Source organism: Gopherus flavomarginatus, chromosome 10 (assembly GCF_025201925.1).
Source record: "Gopherus flavomarginatus isolate rGopFla2 chromosome 10, rGopFla2.mat.asm, whole genome shotgun sequence".
NCBI lineage: Eukaryota > Metazoa > Chordata > Testudines > Testudinidae > Gopherus > Gopherus flavomarginatus.
The window spans coordinates 25,738,638-25,763,180 of record NC_066626.1 but is presented as its reverse complement, the minus strand read 5'-3'; the positions used below and the strand labels follow the sequence as shown (position 1 = coordinate 25,763,180).

The 24,543-nt window shown below is 41.9% G+C and overlaps 1 protein-coding gene across 11 annotated transcripts in view; it reads right to left on the bottom strand.

Annotated features, from left to right (window-relative positions):
* Nucleotides 1–24,543, bottom strand: part of ANKRD44 (ankyrin repeat domain 44) — a 225,996-nt gene that overhangs the window by 7,353 nt on the left and 194,100 nt on the right. For all 11 annotated transcript variants that reach the window (XM_050969482.1, XM_050969491.1, XM_050969485.1 and 8 more), the window contains 9 exons: nt 20,187–20,265; nt 18,756–18,873; nt 17,672–17,888; nt 16,807–16,894; nt 14,478–14,561; nt 9,198–9,343; nt 8,097–8,179; nt 6,517–6,599; nt 1,532–1,623 (listed from right to left, as the gene is read on the bottom strand). In XM_050969482.1, coding sequence (XP_050825439.1) covers nt 1,532–1,623; nt 6,517–6,599; nt 8,097–8,179; nt 9,198–9,343; nt 14,478–14,561; nt 16,807–16,894; nt 17,672–17,888; nt 18,756–18,873; nt 20,187–20,265 — 990 coding nt within the window. The remainder of the gene's footprint in view (nt 1–1,531; nt 1,624–6,516; nt 6,600–8,096; nt 8,180–9,197; nt 9,344–14,477; nt 14,562–16,806; nt 16,895–17,671; nt 17,889–18,755; nt 18,874–20,186; nt 20,266–24,543) is intronic.

Here is a 24,543-nt window from a genome sequence, read left to right as displayed (position 1 = left end):
GGAGACTCAGATTCAGCAATGACCTTGAGGTTCTGACTCAGTTTGGTGGAAGTTTTGCAAGCCATGGAAATGGTTGGATCCTGGGAATAGTATCCTGTCAGCACTGCTCTTCAGAACGTTCTAACAGCAAATTGATGGAGTGGCAAATCGGTGGCATTGAGAAAAGCAATATCTCTTTGCATTCAGCTACAGTCAGGTGCCACAACAGTAGCCACTCAGTAAAAGCATAAGGGTGAGGTGAAGGGTAATAAAAGGAAAAAATTAAGCAGTAAGATTAAATAGTTTAGAAACCTTCTGCTCCTCCCAGATCACTTGGAGGGGATGTAGAAGATTGCATGCTATGATAAATGGGACTGTGCCAAACAAAAAATCTTTAGAGCTATCTAATGATATTGGTACAATTGTTTAATTCTGTGAAATATGCAGGAGCTGTTAATTACAATACCTGCAATAAGCAGGTAATTACATTTAGTTAATACATTTTATTAATAAAACTAGTGCTACATTTTGGGTCAGGCAAAATTCAATCAACAGTGCTCCACAGGTTTTCTTTGTAATAAAACATGATATTTGAGTGTTGATGTAATAGACATTCTTCTTACAAATGCATTTACTTGGGACCAAATCCTGTCCACGACTCAGATCCAGATGACTTCAACAGAATTAATTCATGCCATCTGACTAGTATAATTTGGCAAATAAGATTCATTGCTTTTATAGTGTTTTTCATCCATAGATCTCAAAGTGTCTTACAGTGATGGGTAAAAAATATTATTCCCACTTTACAGGTAGGGAAACTGAGGCACAGAACTGTTACATCAAATACTTAAATGCCATTGAGTCAGTGTTGTAAGAGAAACCAGCTTATTTCAAGAAAGAAGCAATTTTAAAGGTTAATTTCTGAATATCGTAAAAACAGAGTTTTGACTTTCCCTTACAGATATTTTGTGTTTAGAAAAAGGATTTCATAGAGGTCTGAAACAAAGTGTTTAATTGGTGACTACACTTGAAAATATGTTGCACACTGTATTCACACTTACTACAGGTTGGTAATAATTTGTTAGCATATCAGATTTGGTCAGAAAATTTGATTACTAACTTTGATCTCAGAATGAACTGGGGTACAAACAAACAGTTGCTGATGTTTTTTCTCCTAACCATTAAACATGCTCTGATGAGATGTATAATCCTTAACTCTAGAGCAAGGAGTCAGAATTTTCTGTTGCCTTTTGCATGTTTAGAAAATTCAAACCACCATTGCACGCAGGGGTTAAAGAAAGACTAGCTGTTGACAGCACATGCAAAATTAACATTAAGGGGACTGTTGTGAAGTCTGCGGTGTGTTTGATATAAAATATACAGAAGTAGTATCTTTGTTTGGGTACTTATACAACTGAACATCTTATTCACAAAGGAGTATAAGCATCAGTGTTGTCTAATTAACCAGTTTGCAGGTCTATTTCTTTTGTTACTTGTAAAAATCACGGTAGGTGCTCTTCTGAAGACTGTCAAATTACATTGTTTCACTTACCATTTTCATCTACTGCTAGTACGCATGCCCCCTTGGCCAGCAACTGCTCAACCACCATTTTTAGGCCATTTCGTGCAGCAATATGGAGAGGTCTACAAAACATAACACTCTAGATTCAAGTATGATTTGCAATATATTTGAAACGTCTGGTTAAGTAACACTTAAGAGTATGTTCAGTTGCTTTTCTGGATCCTCAGAATTGTATTTTAGATAGATTGTAAATAACATCACCTCTTTTAAACATAAAATTTTAATTCCACATCTATAAAATATCTTGTTTTCACATACAGACAAGAGCATGTGTGTGCATTCTTTCTGTATGTGCATGCATGTATATGTGTATAGATAGATAGAGGGGGAACTGACAGTGACACTGTATATAGTGCATGCATAACACTTTTCATTATGAAATATTTAGCTGAAAGGCTCTCACACCTCCCTTGTTTGCAGCAGGCCTTTGATATTTGGCAGGGGAATTGACCTCAGTCTAGCAAAATGTCTTTCCTTTGTTCCATCTTCAGTTTGCTTAAGATAGAATATCTTAGTTTGGCTAAACTATCAGTTTGGCTAAGATGAAAAATTCACTATTTCACTTTCTTTTGGGTTCTGCAGGAAAATTCTGGCAGGATGCCAGAATCATTATACATTTTGTTGCTAGGCTCTTTCATTGTTGAAGTAGCAGGGGGTGAAGAGAATCTACCCAGCACTGTTGCAGTACATCCCAATTGGTAATCAAAGCATCCCTTCTCTCCCCCTGGAGATGGACTGGGGTGTTTTCACCTCTTATCCAGGGGTGAAACCTCCATCAGCCTTCCACACCTGCCTTCTTGTCAGTGGGAGCAAATCACCCCCGCAGTCTATAAGATAGGTCTCGATCCTATCCTTACATATATGGGTGCTCCATTATCTGCAGCATTGCCGACCCCAAACATTCAAAAACCATGAGTCACACAGATTACAGTGTGGGCAGTGACAGGACCCCTGACTGGTCTGGGCCTATACAACTTGCTGTATTGTCACCTCTGGAGAACTGGCTCTGAGCTCCCCTGGAACAGTATTTGCTGCACTTCGTCTGGGAGGCGAACAGATCTGGGTAGGGAATTCCCCACTGAGCTGTCAAACTCCCACTCATGGTCAGTGGCAAAGTGACTGCTGAGGCTATTTGAAAGCCCATTCTTGGTTCCTAGGAGTACACTGCTGATAGGGTAATATGGTTATTGATACACCAGTTCCATAAACTTGACAGATTTTATACACAGGGGAATGAATCTCGCATCTCCCTGTTTGTTTACATAGAATACGGTTGTCCTGTTATCTGACATGAGAATGTGGTGAGACTGGATTAATGGTAAGAATGCTTTGCATGCTTCTTGGACTGCTCTGAGCACCAGGAGATGTATGTGTATGCTCGTTTCCGAGGGCATCCAAGTGTGACCATGTATGTGAGCCTCCAAACTAACAAAGAGGATCTGTGATTATTATTCTGTTGGATATGGGGGATAGGAAAGGAATGCTCAAGCACACTTGTGCAAGATCTTTCAGCAAGTCAGAGAGGCCCTTATTGTGGTGCGAATTGTTACTACAATGTTTATGCTGTGTTTGCTCAGTATGTATACTGTTCGCAGCCAAGCCTACAGACAATGGAGTTGGAGTCTGGCAAATGGAGTTATTTAAGTACGTGACTCCAAACAACCCATTAGAGTTAAACAAATCCAGACTGATGTCCAGGGGTTGTGCATAACTTGATCTCTCAGGCTACCCATGGCTTAGAATCTGTCCATAGGAAGATAAGCTCTTGCTCTGACTGAGTCTAAGGTCACTCCTAAGAAATCTATAGTCTGTATCAAAGTCACAGTAGACTTTTCCATGTTCACAAAGGTTCCCAGAGATGCTATGAGACAAAGTAGTAATGAGGTCAGTGCTATGACTTTTGGACATGTCCTGCCTTTAAGAAGCCAGTAGTCTAGATACAGGAAGATGGTGGAATCACCCTATCTTGAGTTGCGCTGCTGTTATGGAAAACACTTTTGTGAAGACTCTGGATGCAGTTGCTAGACCAAACCAAAGTAGCCTGTATTGACAGTGGTCGGGACCCACCAGAAATCAGGAATTTTCTGTGGAAAGGTGGTGAAAGTACAAATCTTTCATACTGAGAGCGGTGAATCATGTGTCTTTATCCACAGATCTAATCATGCAGAATTTTAGCTTTCAAATAAATACACTGAGTTGGCTGCACATTGAGAAAGAGTCTCCTCATATTTAGAATAAAACCTTTTTCCTTGATTTGCTTATCATTGCTCCCACTGGAGGAGGAGGAATTCTACTCCTAATGTAGGATCTCCTCATGAGAATGGTCTCTGAAGAGAGGGAAAGAAATTTTGGTGGAGTTGGGAGCCAATGGTATAACCAGAATGGATGATATCTAGCACCCACTTGTCCTTTGTTATTGCTCTCAGCTGTGGGGAAAACTGTGCTAGATGTCCACCAAAGGAGATCTCGTAATTGGGTGGAGATGGCATAAACATTACTTCGTAGCTCCCAAGTGTCCCATCAAAAGTATCTTTTGGCTGATAGGGAGAGAGGCCAGGAGACCAGGTAGCTGCAGTAGAGGTGGATGGGGAAGTGTCTCAATATTTTTGCACCTTCTGCTGTTTGCATGGTAGCTCGTAAGAGCACTGGTAAAGACCTCAGCTTGTACGACTGTTTATGGTACTTCCCCTTCAGGGCTGGTCTATATACGCCCTGGGAATGGAGGGTTGCCCTGGAGTCTTTTAGTGAGTGCAAAGACCTGGCTATCTTCTGGTTGGAAACACTGACTTAAATCAAAAGACTAGTATTCTGTACCTCCCTGGAACCCCAAAAATGCAGCTAAACTTCCCAGCACATCACTATAGCTCTTGAATCAATACTGGCAGTGTTGACTGCAGCCTTTAATGAGGTTCTTGCCACTAATCTTTCCTCGTCAATAAGGGCCTGAAATTGAGCCCTGTCCTCCTGGGGTAACTTGTCTTTAAAGCTCAGGAATTTAGAATATTTTGCCAGGGAGTCCTGGTAGTTGGAAATTCTAAATTGGAAGATGATGGAATTAAACACTTTTCTCCCCTCAACACTTGACTTCCTTATCTGCACAGGTTGCCCTTGGGAGCTGTTGGCTGGACCTTTTTGTGGCTGTTAGGATGACTAGGGAGTATGGGGCAGGGTCAGAGAACAAAAAGTCCACTTCCTTAGCTGGGACAAAGCACCACTTTTCCATCCTCTTAGGTGTAGAGGCACACATAACTGGCATGTGCCATTCAGTTCTTGCTGGTTCTAGTATGGCCTCATTCACTGGGAGTGCTATTTAGCTAGACTCCTTAGGCTGTAGGATGTCCAGGAGCTTGTGTTCTGGACCTCCTCTGAGGGGATCTGGAGCTTTTCTGCTACTCTCTAAAGCACGTGTTGGTGACTAAGACTTTCTCGGAGATTTACTCTTTACATCTTTCTGTGTAGAGACAGATGTTGAGGCTACCTTTGGTGAGGTCTTTGGTGCTGTGAATGCAATTGGTGCCATGATACTGCCTATGTCTTTAGCAGCCTCTGGTATTCTAGATGTTGATGTAGTTATAGTGGGAGGCCTATGCACAGGGAGGTCCTCTGCCCCTGGATCTGAAGCCGATTTTAAGGATTGTTGCATCGCTAGGAGTTTAGACTTCGTCCTATTGTTTCAGAATCTACCCTTGAAGGAAGTGTAGATCTTGCACTTACTGGGTACATGAGCATCTCCCAAACAGCAAAGGCACTGAGAATGCCTGTCACTGATCAGGACAACCTCACTGCAGGAGAAGTATCTTTTAAATCCCTGGAACTCCAGCATCCCCAAACAAAATAACAAAAAATGATTTCCTAAGTGGGGAAGGATTTGAAATCTCTAACTATATCTATGAATGACATTTTTTCCTAAAGGGGAAAAAAGAGTGGGGACAACTGTTCCAACAACTATAAACCATATAAAATAACTAACTATACTTGATCTTAGCCAAAATACTAACCAGCTAACTAGCCAACCACTGAATGCTAAAGAGAACAGATACACAGTAGATCAGTGGTTCTCAATTTGAGTCCCAATCACCACACAGCTGAGGTCCGTGTGACATCCTCAGGGCTATACAGGTAATGTTGGATGTGGCCCACAATGATAAATAGATTGAGAACCACTGCAGTAGACCCTGTCTTAGGTCACAGGTGATTGAGAAGGAACTGAGGGAAGTTCACTTGTGCATCCCCATAGGGTTCGGGGCTCCTACGTCTGATATAGTGGGGAGCCAACTCTTCTCCTTTTCAACCCCCCCTTTAGCCCTCATATGAGGCAAGGAGGCGAGGTCCAACCAGGCTGGGAATTATGTGGAAGTGATTAAGAAACTGATGATGACCCACACTGTACAATTTATGGCTGGGTACTTCCAGATATTTTAAGTGAACAAAGTTGCGGCCTAATTAAGCCACATCCACTGCCTCATATCTTTCTTTTGGTGTGGCCAAACAATGTGTGGATCAGATCCTAGTATATTCCTAAATACCATAGCAGGGAGAAAAAAAAAAGTGGTGCTCTTCTTTAACTTACTTTGTTTAATCTGCAAGGGATAATCTTTTTTTTTTTTTTTGGGGGGGGGGGAAGACATTAGGAGTCACATTCAACACAACAGGCTACGATTTCTGCTTTATTCACTGGAAAACCTATGTTTGTTTTTAAAAGAATAAAGCAGCTGATCTTCACAGAAGCACCTTATACTACATGCTCCATAGGACTAAATATAGCTCAAGATATTCCAAAATTCAATAATTTTCAGATATTCTACCACAGTGAAACATTTTAAATTTTTTTTAAATTACACACTTAAGAAAAATCTAAGTAACGTTAATTTGAAATTCCAAATCTGAATTTTCTGGTAAAAACAATACATAAAGAGCACAAGTGAATAAATAGTAAAATTTCAGCATTTACTTACGTCTGCAATGCATTATTTTTTGCATTAATAAGGCTCTGTTCTTGGATCTTGTCAAGTATTAACAAGGCACATTTTTCATGACCCTAATATTAAAAATAAAATAAATGTTAATTTGCAGAGGGTTTTAAAATTGAGGCAACATAAATTAAAAATACAAATCCAAATTAAAAAATGCATTTAGAATTACAAACATGCTTCTGAGTTTATAAAAGGGTGCATACTTTATGAATTTCAAAGGCCAGGAGACACAGATTGCAATCCCTACCATTATTATTGGGTGAATTTTAAGTAACCCAAATGTGCCAACTGTGGCTTTTTTCCTTTAAAACACTGCATGCCTTATACATATAGACCCTACTTTAAGCTATATTTGAATCCATGTCTTCATGAAACAGTAGTGATCTTTTGAAAGAACAGTTAACTGATGGTCTATATATTTTTTTAAATAAATAAGCAATATTTAGCACTAGTAATAGTACTTCCTTGACCTTTAAATGCCTGATTGCTTCTGCATTTTAATTAGGCAAAGAAACGTTAATTTTTTTTTCGATTAAATAGTTGAAGAAGTATTTTCCCCCTGTATGATAAGGGCACTATTGACAATTAAACTTTCCAAAGATTTTATTAAATAATGCAGAATTGGGCCACAATTCTGCAACTTCGTCTGCATAAGTGCAAGGGTCGGCCTGGGCAGAACAAATTGCAGGGTTGGGGCTTTGGAGTATAGGTGTTTAGCACAGGTGTCCATTCCTTGAAGGTGATCCAGTGCCACATGTACCATATTAAACAGCTGATATGAGATGCTAACAAAATAGCTGATGCATCTTTATAAATTGGGGGAGGGGTGTACAGTGGGATATGGCAAAGAGGCCTTGAACAAACTTGATTGCTACTAAACTCCCACCTATTAAAAGGTGCAATTGAAAAAGAAAAACCTGTTAAGGGAATGAGGGCATTTCTTTCTTGCTAAGCCAGGTAGTGGCAGCAGAAGACTAGGAGGAGAGAGGAGGTGAAGCCTACTGAGGTTACTAAATATGTGGACACAGAGCCTGGAAAAGAAAACCATGACCAAACCTGATTTCTGCCTCAACTTTTTCAAGATCTTGGCATCAGTTTGAACAGGAAATTTCTGTCCCTTTCCACAGAAACCCAAGAGATTATGTAAAGCTGTATTATACATACTACTACAGTGAGACTATTCTGTAAATTCACAATGGTCTCACAGCTTCTTCACATTAGCAATATTTCCTTATCACTGTTACTAGTATCTCAAAAGTAGTAAGATACAGCAGCCTATATTTGTCTTGCCTCTCAAAATTACTGTAACCTTGCTGGATAGGCCGAAGAGCAAGCTAACTCTACTACATGTCCTCCCTCCCCGCTTCCCCCCCTGCCCCCACAAGTTTGTGTACATCACAGCTTCATTGCACTCAGGATTTCATTGGCCTGAGAAATGAATGTCTTCAATATTCTGCCAAGGCCTTGTTTTAAATACCTCTTCAATGCACACATATATAGTATATATAATGCAAGTGTGTGTGTGCGCGCGCGCATGTAGTCTACAAAGTTCCTTCACATACTTTACTGCTAGCCAAGTGCAAGGGTGTATTCAAGTCCTTATCCTTTACAGTCAGATCTGCCTTGGCACTGTTCACCAAAAAATCTGAAATACAGAAACAAAAACCATTGAATAAATCCTACAGACTGATGCACATGCAAACTGCAAAGGAGAAAATTAATTCCAGTCTCCAGAATATGTGCACGCAGTACTGTAGATGGTCAAATAGATCCTTATTCTATATAAACTATACAAATGTGGAGGAAAAATTATCAATGAACAAACTGTAATTTGCGCAGTTAATCAGCAATCAAACCAAAGCTAACAGCTGGTTGAAAATGGAAAACTGTTAATTAAATGTTCATTTTACCCAAAATTGTCAGTTCAAATATATTCATATTAATTTGACTGATGAAATCCGCAGCATCAGAATGGCAGTTTTGGCCTGAAAATGTCCACCCAGTTAACAACTGTGGATCCTGCTTTGAGAGGAGTAAGTGGATTCTGCTGACATTATATCTTTGGAGATAATGGGTGTAGCAATCCAGGACGTGGGCTACACAGTCAAGTCTGGAGAGAAAGTATGAGTTTATATTTGTTATAGGGTTTTTTAAAAAAAATAATAAGTCCAGACTCAACCTACAGTTGCCCATTCAAAACAATATTTTGCACTTCAAAATAAACATATTTTAATAATTTAACTACAAAAGATTACTCATCATCTTCCTGCTAGAAGGAGATTCTGTTGCCCTGTATATTCAGGGAAATGAGACAAATGAAGGAATTAATACCAAGAGCACTTTTTAATCACATGCTACTTGATTTTTGGCAGAAAAATGGGCATGGTTTATCTGTTATTGAAACTATTTGCAAAGTGAAGTGAAAACAACTGACAAGAATTTTGGATGCAACAAACACATGAGACTTCTTAAAAATATGAAGCTAACTTCCTTTTACTCATTATATAAAATAGATGGACACACATTTAGGTATGTACTCTTATATCGCTTAGTATTTTAATTATAATCCCCAAGGGGAAAAAAAAACTGATAAAGCACTTGGATGGGTAAGTACAGTAGCCTTCATTTTCTTTCAAGATTTACAGAAGCAAATAGGTACCTACCTACAGCACCTGCATGTCCATTTTCAGCTGCCATCATAAGTGGCGTTTTCCCTGAATTATCTGCAGCATTTACCAGTGCATTGTGATTTAAAAGAAGCTGCAAGCATTCCACGTGATCAGCAAAGGCTGCCGCATGAAGTGGAGTTCTATGAGAAAAAACAGCATGGTTATAGCTTTAGGATATTAAATGATCTATAAAGAATTACAATATTGTTGTTCCTTGTAGCCTTAAGCAGAACAGTACAAGAAGTTTTGAAGCTTTTTTCCTATGAAACTTGAAACTTAAAACTCTCAACAAGGCAAGTTAGGATGCTTCTCTCATATAAGCAATAAAGGTAACAGTTGCATCCTCAGTGTTTGTACAACAAAAAGTCTAAAACTGGCCAACATCAGGTGGATGGAGTTGTGGACAAGCTCATAAAAACAGGATGTTTAACTTAACAGAACATACTGCACAATGCGAAAAGCTAGCAGACCTCCCTATTACTCCTGATTTTTTGAATAAGCTTGTGACAGGTAAAATATAAGGCAAATCTGGATCTGGCCTTCCCATTATTAAAAAAATGCTACAATATTCTACCTAAAGTAATGACCTGAACACTGTAGTAACAGTACTGTAACCCATAATGTTTTACAACATTATTGTAGAGTGTAGCAATGATTTTATAAGGTTTGTAGCTTATTTTAATTTTGAGAGGATCCCACAACTCTGAGGATGGGTTCTCTGTCTCCACATGGTAAGACTGAGACATTTGGGGAAAAGAAAATTGGGGGAAGGGGCAAGAGTTGTTTCCAGTGATGTCTGATGACTGGGTGTTCTTGTTTTGTTTTATGGCTGCTTTTGTTTTGTTTTGGTTTTTAGCTTTATTGTTATCTGGAAAACTTTGAGGGTGAGGTATTTAAATTTAATTATATGACCACAATTTTATTTGTTGTAAGGGTACCCAGAGCATGCAATGGGCAGCAATTCAATTGTTATACAACTTTAACAAAACTAAATAAATACACAGTGTGATATTGCACTCCATATCTTATACGGAAATATGCTAAGGAGTGTGAATATAATGTAACTCGAATAGGCTTTATGCAAAAGGTCTCTTGTAAGGTATCATTACAAAGCTTATAATCTACTGAGTGTGTTCATCCTATTTGTATGAATGTATCATTCTTGTATCTGAAGCTAGAATTATAAAGTATTACTCTGAGGTCCTATTGTAATTGTGCAAAGTGTGGGCCTTTAAATGGTGGCTTAGGATCTTGATAGGGTGACCAGATGTCCCAATTCTATAGGAACAGTCCCGATTTTTGGGTCTTTTTCTTATATAGGTTCCTATTACCTCCCACCCCCGTCCCGATTTTTCACACTTGCTGTCTGCTCAACTTAGATCTTGACAGCTCCCATTGATTAGGACAATTGGTTGTGAATGGATTTATTCACCTGCAAGCCTTCCTGTGTACATAGGGTGACCAGACGATTTTATCGGGACTGTCCCGATATTTGCTTGTTTGTCCCGCATCCCAACCGATGTTTTGTTGCCCCCCCCCCCCCGCGTCCCGATATTTCATCTTTGTCATCTGGTCACCCTATGTGTACATGACATGGGTAATGAAGAATGAGGTCTTACAGTGACATGTGACCAGTCACATGATACTGGAATCCATCTTAGACCTGGTGCTTTTCCATTTAGAAGGAGGGCTGGGGAAAGACAAATGATTCCTGCCTTGGGCCAAAGCTATAAAGGGGGATGGAACAGAACAAAGGGGGCTGCCAGTCATGAGCACTTATCACCTGAGCTGGAACTAACAAGGACTGTACCGGAGAAAGAACTGGTCCCAGACTGAGGAGGAATCTACTCTGTGAAAGAAGCTTACTGGAACACCTCTGAGGGTGAGATTTACCTGTATTCAGTTTCTTAATGTATTAGGCTTAGACTTGTGTGTTTTGTTTTATTTTGCTTGGTAACTTACTTTGTTCTTTCTGTTATTACTTGAAACCAGTTAAATCCTACTTTTTATACTTAATAAGATCACTTTTGTTTATTAACAAACCCAGAGTAAGTGATTAATACCTGGGGGAGCAAACAGCTGTGTACCTCTCAGTGTTATAGAGGGCGGACAATTCTTGAGTTTATGTTGTATAAGCTTTATACAGAGTAGAACAGATTTGGGGTTTGTTTGGGTGTCTGGGTGCTGCAGTTAGGTAACCTGCTGAGTGGTTTTCAGTTAAAACCTGCAGTTTTCGGGGCGTGGTTCAAACCCGGGTCTGTGTTGCAGCAGGCTAGCATTTCTGGCTCAACAAGGCAGGGTTCTGGAGTCTCAAGTCATCAGGGAAAATGGGCTCAGAGGTAATTTCAGCACATCAGGTGACAATCCCAAGGGGGTCTCTGTGACCAAACCTGTCACACATAGAAATACACTGAGGAGATTCTCACTGCCCCAAATAAATTAAAGATTTGGGTGTGTACATGATCCAGCTGTCCCCATCTGTCATTCAGAGTCAGTAGTGTATTTTGTTTAATAAGAACAGAAGTACTTGTAGCACCTTAGAGACTAACAAATTTATTTGAGCATAAGTTTTTGTGAGCTACAACACGAAAGCTTATGCTCAAATAAATCTGTTAGTCTCTAAGGCAGGGGTCGGCAACCTTTCAGAAGTGGTGTGCCGAGTCTTCATTTATTCACTCTAATTTAAGGTTTCGCGTGCCGGTCATACATTTTAATTTTTTTTTAGAAGGTCTCTCTCTACAAGTCTATATATTATATAACTAAACTAGTGTTGTATTGTAAAATAAACAAGGTTTTCAAAATGTTTAAGAAGCTTCATTTAAAATTAAATTAAAATGTTGATCTTACGCCACCGACCCACTCAGCCCACTGCTGGTCTGAGGTTCTGTTCACCTACGCTGGCAGTGGGCTGAGGGGGGCCTGCGGCCGGGACCCCAGCTGGGAAGCCAGAACCCCAGACCGGCAGCGGGCTGTGTGGGGCTGGTGGCTGGGACCCCAGACCGGCAGTTGGCTGAGCAGCTCAGCTCACTGCCGCTCAGGGGTTCCATCCTCCGGCTCCTGCCAGCCGGGACCTCGGCTGCCGGACCCGCTCAGCCCAGTGCCGGTCTGGGGTCCCGGCCCTGCCCACACACAGTGGGTACCTACCTTCTCCCTGGTTCTGGCCCATTCTCTTCCTCTCTCTGCACTGAGCTGAGAGTTGGAGTGGACCGAGCACAGAGCTGGGGGTGAAGGGTCTGGCCAGGAGCTAAAATGAAGGAGGGGGCTCAGGGTTGGGGCAGGAGATTTGGATGTGGGGGCACTTACCTGGGCAGCTCCCATGTGGTGTGAGGGGTGCAGGTGGGAATGTGAGTGAGGGTGCATGGGATGTGAGGGGGGACTGGGGATGTGGGGGCTGCAAGAGTCAGGACAGAGGGCTGGGGGCATGTGAGGGGGATGCAGGTGTCAGGGGAGGGGGGCTGGGTATGTGTGGGGGTTCCAGTCAGGGCTGGGGTCATGAGGGGGTCAAGTCAACAGAGGGCTGGGTGGTACAGGGCTCAGGGCAGGGGCCTGGGTGTGTGTGGGAGGGCAGGGCTCAGGGCAGAGGGCTGGGTGTGTGTGTGTTGGAGGGGGAGATCAGGGCTCAGGGCTGGGTGACTGCACCCCCCAGAATCCCCAACCTCCCCCCCGCTCCTTGTCCCGACTACCCCCTCCTGGGACCCCACCCCCTATCTAAGCCTCCCTGCCCCTTATCTCCTGACTGCCCCCCCTACCTGTCTCCTGACTGTCCCAACCCTTATCCACACCCCCACACCCAGACAGACCCCCTGGACTCCCATGCCTATCTAATTGCTCTCTGCCCCCTGACAGGATCCCCAGAACTCTGGACCCATACAACCCCCCCCCCCTGCTTCCTGCCTGCCTGCCCCAACCCCTCTCCACACCCCTACCTCCTGGCAGTCCCCCCAGAACTTCTGATTCATCCAAACCCCCCAGCTCCTTGTCCCCTGACCACCCCTCCGGAGGACCCCCCCCACCCTAACTGCTCCCCCAGGACCCTCTTTGCTCCCTGTCCCGACTGCCCTGACCCCTATCCACCCCCCAAACAGACCCCGGGACTCATATGCCCCATCCAACCCCCCCTGCTCCCCGACTGCCCCCTCCAGAGACCCCCACCCCTAACCACCCCCTAGTATACCACTCCCCCATCCAACCCACCCTGCTCCCTGTCCCTTGACTACCCCCACCCCTTACCCAACCCCCCCCCAGGCCCAGAGCCAGCCCCCTTACTATGAGGCTCCTCGCTCATCCGGAGCCCTGCCGCTGCCACTGCCGCCCCCCCGCACGCAGCCCTGCTCCGCCCTGCCCCGTCCCTTAGAGCGCTGTGCATGCGGCAGCAGGGCTCCGGGTCAGCTGGGAGCGTCTTTCCCTCCCCACGGAGCCAAATGCTGCCCCACAGGAGCGCACAGCCCCAGCCCCCCAGAGCTCTGCGCGGGCGGCGGCAGGGCTCCGGGGGAAGGCGGGGGAGGGGCCGGCAGCTTGCTACGCTCGGCCAGCGCTCCGGCGTGGGACCGCGGACCCCGCGGCTTGCCGCGTCGTCAGGATTTTTAATGACACGCGGAGTCCCAGCAGGCAGCCACATGCCATTAAAATCTTTGGCACACGTGCCATAGGTTGCCGACCTCTGCTCTAAGGTGCCACAAGTACTCCTGTTCTTTTTGCGGATACAGACTAATACAGCTGCTACTCTGAAACCTGTTTAATAAGAGTTCTTTCAGAAGTTAAATACTTTTCTATCCTACAAATTATGGTCTTGCAAAACTGAATGTGTTTAAATGTTTTTGCCTAACATGTGAGAAAGCATATATAGTTATATTCTTGTTTCATAACCCCTGTCAAGTGCACTCTTAGCTTACAATTTTTATGTTTTACAACTAGGAATTAACAGCTTTTTTATTTGCCCCAAACTGGAGTCTACGGTTTCCTTTTAACCATAAACAGCAATCCGAGAAGAGGAGGTAAAAAAACCCCTAACTACCACCATACTGGGTTCCGGTGAACAGCCCTTAGCACTGGCCATTTAAAAAAAACCTAATATTTATTTTGGTAACAATGTAAAATAATATTCTCTTTAGAAGTGAATCACCACTTTCTTTGTTAAAGTTCAACTTCTATGTCATCAGGAGCTGGTCTGACAAATTTTATCCCAGATGTAGATTAGTTGCACAAAGCAAAAATATGATCTTAGACTGATTTGTGAAGGTGAAATGCATTCTGTTCAGTTTCTTGAACTCTTACCTTCCTTTGTCATCTTTACAGTTGACAATGCTGGCATCTATAGCCCCAATGAGCAGTGACGCACAATTTTCATGATCATTGATTCTATAAAGGAAAGAACAATCCTTTTTAAGGAAAAATGTCTAACTGTTTTCCACTCTGCCCATACACACTTCATTCCTTTCCCCAACTGACAGTACATTAGTATTTCTTTCTGTATATTTGTAAGGTGTCCCAATTAATTTTTGCTTTAACAGTATGAGCCTGATCCCAGCTGCTATAAATCAGTGTAGCTCCATTACAATCAAATTGCAGCTACTATTTTGGATTTGAATCACAAAAGAAATAGACACTGGTCCTGCAACTGGCTGCGCACAGCCGATCCCTTCAACGGAGGTCTGCCGACACAAAACAAGCTGAAGGTTCAATGCACTGACTAAACCTTTAAAGCAAAACAAAAACCAAACACGCACACCTTCATATTCAACTGGAACGCTTGTCAAGGTTTAAAATGGCTATGGGGAATCCTTCTCAGAAGTAAATCCGAACTAGTGGCCCTGAGTGAACTCCCCAAAACTTCTTTAAACCCTTTAACATTAGTTTAAACTTAAATCACATATCTTAGCCTAGGCTCAGATGTGTGGGCTTAAGTGAAAGTAACTTTATTCAAACATTTAAAGTATTCACAAGGTCTCTCTATTTCCAAGGAGTTGAGAGGTTGGGGGTGGGAGGGCAAGAGGAGAGAAATGGTGGTCTGTATTTGGCAAAACATTGCAACACCAAGCAGCTTGTCTCCTGGATCCAACAGGCCTTTAAGCTGAGAAGAATGTTATCCCCTTAGTCTTCAATGAAGTTTTTAATGTTTAAAAATATTAACTGTAATTATTATATGCAGCATATCCCATTTTATAGTTAATAGAGAAAACTAATTTTTCACAGACTACTGTCACTTTTTAGTAAGCTTTTAGTCAAGCCACTATTTCTATAGAAATGCTGTCATTTTATGGATGACAATGACCTCTATTATCTTAAACCTGAGGAAAAGTTTGTTGAGATTTGGTCCCTGTCTCCGGATTGCTCTACTGGGGAGAAGGAGGCCATTTTTTTTTTAAAGTGACCATTCGGGCGTCAGATTTTATGTATCAAGTTTCAGCCAGAAGTGGTTTTATTTTAAGCAGGTTTTTGAAGGGTTCTATTTTTTTAATTTATCATTTTTATTATTAAAAAATTCAAGGTTTAGTTTAGGATGAACAGACAGATCATACAAATAGAAAAGCTGACAATTAACTAGAGAAGTGAGAGCAGACCTCTGTATATTTACATAGGATCCACACATCAGTCATTTCTGGGAGAAGATAATTATACTATCAGCAGAACGAAGAGTTCATAAGTCAGTAATTCTAACCCTCAGCAGGAATCATGAATGTGTGTGTTTGATTCTATCATTCTTAATGATTTTTCTGCTGGCTTACCCCACTCAAAAAGCACATTCTCCCAAAATACTGCATATGCTTTGCCCTAAATTGAGCTAATTTTTTCTAAATGTGATAGTCCGATTTGGAGCTGGCCTGTGGTAATTTACTGACAGTGTATGTTAGCCTAGTTATTGGTGTGTTTACTGTATGAATATGTTAGTTTAACTCAATAGAAGTCTGTCTTAAATACAGGTAGGAAGGAGATGAATGGCTCCAGGCAGCCATCTATTAGTAAACACTTTGGAGTTGTTAAGGCACAATGCCAGAACTGCCAGAGCTTTGATGATGATGCCTCCATCTTCAGCCAACCTATGAAACTGGTTTTGGCCAGGAATGGCCAGAACCTGGCAAAACAGAAGAACAAAGAACTGCAGCAGGGTTTAAAGGGGGATGCTCTCGGGACAGAGAGCGCTCGAGGGAACCAGACTCAAACCAGCATCAGCCCCAGGAGCCTGCTGGGAGTGTCTCAGCATGCAAAGCCTTCTTACGTCACCATTAGGGGATGCCTGAACTTGAGGTAAGGTAAATATTTGTGTAAACTTGTTTTAAATCCTTTTTTTCCTCTAATGCTGCACTCAGAGAGATCAGAAAGGGGACAGAGGTGCAGCTTGCTCTGTAATCGTGAGAGTGCAACTTCAGGCCATTAGATGAAAAAACTGTAACAAATTCATTCAAACTGCAGTAATTCATATGGCTCTTGATAGCACCAGTTTTTCACCACAAGGATATGTACATTATCATCATCAGAGCTAAAAATCATTTGCTAGTACTATTATCTCTACACCCAGATAACTTTATTGTTCTCATACTACTCATTTTCTGGATATAAATCCTTAAGCAAAATAGCCAGATTTAATATTGATATTTCTACTTACACAGCACAGTGCAATGGAGAGAAGTTATTACCATTAAATTTGCGGAAATATTTCTGTTCCAATAGTACCTCTATGCAATTTTCATTACCTACAAGAGATCAGATGATTTATTGTTATAAAAAGCAAGAGACTAGCACATCTTCATATTAAGGTCATATGTGCACTGCATTTTAGCATTTGAAATAAGCTAGGCTGTACTGCATATGTAAGTTCTTATGCAATAAAACTTAAGGAGCATGAGATACTTTTAGAGGTGTTGCGAACTAGACCGATATCTAATTTGGGCGCTTGTTTGTGTTTTTTTTAAAAAAGATCTCTTGTGTTTTCACATTGTGCTATGACACTTTGCAAAACAGTCTTTTAGATCTTCAGAGAGATGGTCAGCCATCTATCACTTTGTACTTAGAAACGCAGTCTTCGATGTACAGTCCCAAACCACCCTAATGAGACGCCACTAAACAAGCCTGTTGTACTGTGTGTACTACAATAACTGGAGGGGTAGTCTCATGCACCAGTGTACAAGAGGTGACTCTTATAGGATGGAATCCTAGTCTCAGTGATGTCAATGGGACATATGCGATTAATGTTAAAGGAGCTAGATTTCATGCCCAGCCTCCAAGGGATGGCTCCAGTGTGCATCACGATTGAGGCATGCACCTAGTGGCTGACTCTGAAGCAAGGTTGTCGTCTTGCTGGAATTTCCCTGCCTTTTGACTTGAAGGATAAATGTAGCAATTTCTTGCTACAACTGCAAAAGGCAAAAGGAGAGAATCTACATCTTAAACTTTTTATGCTGCTAGCCATGTTACTATCCTACTTCCTAATGCTAAAGTTTGGCAAAAGGTATAAAAAGAGAAAAGCTTACCATTATAACAAGCCCAGTGCAATGGTGTATAACCTTGATTATCTTTGAAACTACAGTCCTCTTCTGACAGTGCCATCTGCAGTAATTCACTCAACCAAGTGGCATGACCATGAGCAGCTGCATAATGTAAAGGTGTTCTGCCTCTGGAGTCTTTGCACAAGATAGATACTTCTTGTTCCAACAGCATTTGAACGCATTCCTCATGCCCAGTCATAATCTGTTAACAACAAAAACGTGAATCAAGAGGTTGATATAGTGTCAGCGCTGTGGCAAAGGATTTGTGAGCTATGTGATGTGCTTTTGAATACTGGGTGGCAAGGTTGGGCTCCAGGAAATTGGTGAGAAGCAACTTGCTCCCGAGTGCCTCTTTATATTGAAAAGCACTAGTACCAGCTTTCAGTTTACTTGACCTTGCAGTTAGAGGATGAGCACCTCCAGTGAAGTCAGGTACAAATTAGACCATTAGGAGTTTATGGCTGAACATGGAGATTCTTAGAATAAAAGGTGGAGTCCTAAAGATCTTATCAGTCCAACTGAATGGGCATCAGTCGAGAATGAAACCACAAATACTAGGGAAGAAAGGGTGAGTGAGGAGCAAGAACAACATTACCAAAAATATCAAATATTTTAGATAGCTGCTCCAGTAATCCAGCTACTGCTATCCCATCTGCTGCCTCTGACATTGATTTGCTTATCTCTGACAATATTTTAATCATGTTCATATATTGTTATCAGTATGGAACAGAAGCTTTATGCAATGGTTTCTATTTTGTTCTGGTATTTCCAGGACTCTAATGGAAAACTGTTCACTACATGGTCATATTTACATGTAACCCTATTAGCTCTCTCAGCAACTGCATCTTGACTGAGGAGCTTATTCCATGAAGAGATTTTATCTACCCCGAATCTCATTGCCTCCTACTCAAAACTTCTGACTCACTTTTTTAACCCGACCTTCCCATGCTTGTTAATATTTTCATTTATTTACAGTCATCTCTCCATTTAATACCCCTTTGTTCATAAAAGAAAAGCCATAACCATCAAGTTAATGTGCATAGTTAAGGGTCATAAAATTAATAGTCACCCCTCGATGTAAAGCTGTGCATCCCAGGAGATCGGCGGCATCTACAGATGCTTCTTTTTCAAGTAACAAGGAAACAGCATCAATGTGCCCATATGCCACAGCTAGCATCAGTGGGGTTCTAGAAAATGAGAAGTAATCACAGCTTTAAGAACACATGCCATTTCTACTGTTAATGTATCCTTGGGGAAGAGGGGCACCAGGAATTCCTGCCATTTTCCACCACCATCTTCATGCCCTATATTCATCTACATAACCCAAATTAAGGTACTTCCATACAATTTTATTGTTAAGCAATGCAACAAACAAAATCATTATTAACAGAGAAACACATATCTGATTTGTAGGCAGTTTACATTGCAGCATCGTTCAAGCCAGTCCATGTTAAAAATTTGTTCTTTATAACCCATGATTATAGCAAACTGCAGCAGAATATCAGCCTCATGATAAACCATGAAGCTCATTTATGTAATCACCCCTCCCCCCAGTTAAAGTAACTATTTATGTAATTTTTAAAAAATCCTGGGCAGAATTGTTTAAGTGGGGGAAGCCAATTGTATTCAGTATCTCATTTGCACCAATCATCCCTCAGCCAGACACTGGAGCAATATTTCTTCCATTTATTTTCAAAATAGGATTTATTCTCCTTCTGCTTTAAGGTGATGGTTCAGGGACTGAAACTGATGCCCTTTAAAAACATGGCATTCATCTGTCTGTGTTTTTTCCAGGTGAAATTTTAAAACCATTCACAATTTCCACATTTAGAATATACTTGCATCCTCCCTTCACAACTACCCTTTAATAAGAAGTGAAAACCATCATCATGTACATCATCTCCAATGTTAGTGTTACATTAAATTAATACTCTGTCCAAATAGACAAAGTACACCTCTACCCTGATATAACGCTGTCCTCGGGAGCCAAAAAATCTTACCACGTTATAGGTGAAACTGCGTTATATTGAACTTGCTTTGATCCTCCAGAGCGCACAGCCCCGCCCCACCCGGAGCACTGCTTTACTGTGTTATATCCGAATTCATGTTATATTGGGTGACGCTATAGCAGAGTAGAGGTTTATGTCTTAAAATATCCATGTTTTGTGAGGGGTGAGAGTCTCCCTAGAAACAGCTCAGAAACTTAATCAGTTTTTAACTGAATTTAGCTTTAAACATCTCGGAAGAATTGCATAAAGATTGGGGTAGCATCTAAAATGAATAAGTAATGGTTTCCCCTTGCTAATGTTTATTCCATGGCTTTGATCGACTGAATGTGTACTTTGTAACGTTTGCTAAATTCTATGAGGAAAAACTGGAATGGTGCAGAAGATGTACACAGGACTGTATTCAGCACTTCATACAAGTACCTATGCTGTGAGCAATTTATGGAGCTGCCATTCGTATTACAGTACTGTATCAAAACAAAGAAAAAACTTACTGTCCTTTGGCATCTGTCACATCAGGGTTGTCTGCAACTTCCAGCAACAGCCGCAAACATGGTGTGTGACCGTTGATGACTAGAAAGAAACAACACATATTTACCAGTCTGTAAACATACAAAAACTTATGAAACTAACACAAGAACTGCATTTCAGACTCTGTTCCCTCAAAAGACCTATGGTGGGAAAAGATATTCTCCAATGACAGAAACAAAACAGTCACGTAATTTTCACTTAGCTTGCGCTAATGAAATTGTGCTCTTGGTTCTGACTGCAGCAAAAAGAGGATATTTTTTGTTACATACAGAAATCACAAACAAGCAGCACAAAAAAGTATCTGATATTTTTGAGTCACATCTGAAAAGACCCCTACCAAAGAAAGTAACATTTCAGAATCCTGCAGATTGGATGAGACAATACTTTTTGTTTTTAATGCATTGACAGTTACATGAGAAAATCTTATTGTTGTTGCTTTGACCTCTGTATGCTGTTCCTTGGGCACCTTACTGCTACATGCCCCCACAACTGGCACCCAAGAGGCATAAGAACTGACTGGAGACACCCTCAGTTTGTCCCTACAAAACAGGGATGAGGTAACACTGGCAGAGGAGTGAGGGAAACTTGTACTACTGCTCTCCACGTTGTTCCTTGGCAGCAGGACATCAAGTGTCTCCCTCTACCCCGCATTGCCAACCTCAGACCTTTCAATGGTATAAGTGTCAAGAATTCACCAATTCTCAAATAATTTTTTGCAAAAGCAAATTTGTTTGTCTCAAGGCTAGTGTCTCCTCCACATTCCCTCCTACTTTCCTCATAGCCTTTGGCCAAGATTGTCAAAAGTGACTAGCGGTTTTGGATGCCCAACTGCGGATCTCAAAGGGGTCTGATTTTAAGGAAGTGGTGACAATTGGGCCCCTTTAAGAGGACTCAAACTGGGCACCCCAAATCACCCTCACTTCTGAAATTCTCAGTCTATCATCGGAAGATGTCTCTCTCTCTCTTAGTTCTCAACAGAGACCTCCAATCTTCCTCTCTTATCTCTCCAGGCCCTATCCTTAGCCAATGGAGGTTGGATAAGACTCTTTGGACCCTCACAACACAGTAAGCAGGGGGTTACAGTGCACAGTGATTTGAGGCACTTCCTTCTACATCAGTGCAGAGGGCTAACCAGAGCCAAGAATTCAACTTGAGTTTTTCCTCTGTTTTTCTAGTTTAACGTTGTATGTCAAAATCATAGAAGATTGGGGTTGGAAGAGACCTCAGGAGGTCATCTAGTCCAACCCCCTGCTCAAAGCAGTACCAACACCTACTAAATCATCCCAGCCAGGGCTTTGTCAAGCTGGGCCTTAAAAGCCTCTAAGGATGGAGGTTCCACCACCTTCCTAGGTAACTCATTCCAGTGCTTCACCACCTTGCTAGTGAAATACTTTTTCCTAATATCCAACCTAGACCTCCCCCACTGCAACTTGAGACCATTACTCCTTGTTCTGTCATCTGCCACCACTGAGAACAGCCAAGCTCCATCCTCTTTGGAACCCCCCTTCAGGTAGTTGAAGGCTGCTATCAAATCCCCCCCACTCTTCTCTTCTGCAGACTAAACAAGCCCACTTTCCTCAGTAAGTCATGTGCCCCAGCCTCCTGATAATTTTCGCTGCCCTCCGCTGGACTCTCTCCAATTTGTCCACATCCTTTCTGTAGTGGATGGACCAAAACTGGATGCAATACTCCACATGTGGCCTCACCAATGCCAAATAGAGGGGAATAATCACTTCCCTCAATCTGCTGGCAATGCTTCTACTAATGCAGTCCAATATGCTGCTAGCCTTCTTGGCAACAAGGGCACACTGCTGACTCACATCCAGCTTCTCATCCACTGTAATCCCCAGGTCCTTTTCTGCTGAATTGCCGCTTAGACAGTCGGTCCCCAGCCTGTAGTGGTGAACGGGATTCTTCTCTCCTAAGTGCAGGACTCTGCACTTGTTCTTGTTGAACCTCATCAGATTTCTTTTGGTCCAATCCTCCAATTTGTCTAGGTCACTCTGGACCCTATCCCTACCCTCCATCATATCTACCTCTCCCGCCAGTTTAGCGTCATCTGCAAACTTGCTGAGGGCGCAATCTATCCCTTCATCCAGATCGTTAATAAAGATGTTGAACAAAACCAGCCCCAAGACTGACCCCTGGGGCACTCCACTTGATACCGGCTGCCAGCTAGACATCAAGCCATTGATCACTATCCATTGAGCCCAACAATCTAGCCAGCTTTCTATCCACCTTATAGTCCATTCACCCAATCCATACATTTTTAACTTGCTGGCAAGAATACTGTGGGAGACTATATCAATAGCTTTGCTAAAGTCAAGATATATCACATCCACTGCTTTCCTCATATCCAAAGAGCCAGTTATCTCACCATAGAAGGCAATCAGGTTGGTCAGGCATGACTTGCCCTTGGTGAATCCATGTTGACTGTTTCTGATCACATTTGTCTCCAAGTGCTTCAAAATTGTTTCCTTGAAGACCTGCTCCATGATTTTTCTGGGGACTGAGGTGAGGCTGACCTGTCTGTTGTTCCCTGGATTTTCTTTCTTCCCTTTTTTAAAAGATGGGCACTATATTTGCCTTTTTTCAATCGTCCGAGACCTCCCCCAATTGCCACGAGTTTTCAAAGATAATGGCCAATGGCTCTGCAATCACATCAGCCAATTCCCTCAGCATCCTCGGATGCATTAGATCTGGACCCATGGACTTGTGCATGTCCAGCTTTTCTAAATAGGCCTTAACCTGTTCTTTCATAACGGAAGGCTGCTCACCTCCTCCCCGTACTGTGTTGGCCAGGACAGCAGTGTGGGAGCTGACCTTGCCAGTGAAGACCGAGACAAAAAAAGCATTGAGTACTTCAGCTTTTTCCACATCATCTGTCACTAGGTTGTCTCCCCCATTCATTAATTTCCCACACTATCCCTGACCTTTTTCTTGTTGCTAACATACCTATAGAAACCCTTCTTGTTACCCTTCACATCCCTTGCTAGCTGCAACTCCAGTTAGGTTTTGGCCTTCCTAATTACACCGCTGCATGCTCGAGCAATATTTGTATACTCCTCCCTAGTCATCTAAGTTTCCACTTCTTGTAAGCTTCTTTTTTGTGTTTAAGCTCACCGATTATTTTGCTGTTAAGCCCAGCTGGTTGCCTGCCATGTTTGCTATACTTTCTGCACCTGGGGATGGTTTGTTCCTGCACCCTCAATAAGGCTTCTTTAAAATACAGCCAGGTTTCCTGGACTCCTTTCCCCCTCATATTGGCCTCCCAGGAGATGCTGCCCATCAGTTCCCTAAGAACGTCAAAGTCTGCTTTTCTGAAGTCCAGGGTTCATAACCTTCGCTGCTCTATCTACAAAAATAAGAATTTCTCTGATATTTACCATTCAGTAATGGCATAGACAGAACATGTAAACAGCTCTGCAGTGCAAATGAGTCACTGCTTCACAGTAAAATCTCTCCTTCAGTAGGAACTAGAGAAATCAACACTTTTCACACCAATGCGTGAAAAGGTTTTAGATAAATGATCAATAGAACAGACATTCCATGAAACTACATGTTACTTCTGTTGGCACTGCAGAATTCATACACCTCTGTGAGAATGACCTCTGGACTCTGTATTAGCTTTTGCAGCTACAATAGAATTATGAACTACTTCTGACTTGTGAAATCTTTGATACGGGTGATGATGCACAAGCCAGAAAGAATACTGCTTGTCCTTCAGAGCCCAAACTCAGTTTGCAACTTTGGCAGTTAGAAAAACTCTGGTCTTGATTTAAAACTGCATTACTCTAATTTTATGCAGGCTTTGCTCTGTTGACTTAAACAGCATTAAACCAGCATAAGACTGCAGAAAGGAAGAAGTGAATCAGGTTCTTTTTTTTTTAACTGAACACACAGGAGATTGAGTCACTGAAACACAATGAACATGGAAAGCAGCTGTGCCATTTGCACAAATAACTTTCCAGAGTATGACCACATTTTAAAGGAGAGGGGGAAACCTTCTATTGTGACCATCCTCATTACTGTGACATTACAGAGAGGTCAGGCAGACAATCTTTAAGCCCTGACCATGTTATACAAATAGAATCAGAGGTTTTTGGTGGCAGAGTAATTATGTTTTCTCAATCCAAGTAAAATTCCAAACTCCCAGGGTGTCTTTTGAGTCTGCAGAAGCTGACTGAGCACAAGTCTTCACTAATGCTTCTGCCATATCTTGAAGCTATAATGATTTGCCAGTCTCGGATTGAATGTGCTCTGGCCTTTGAATAATGTGATGTCATTTAAATACAGCAATTTTTAAATGTCACAATTAAT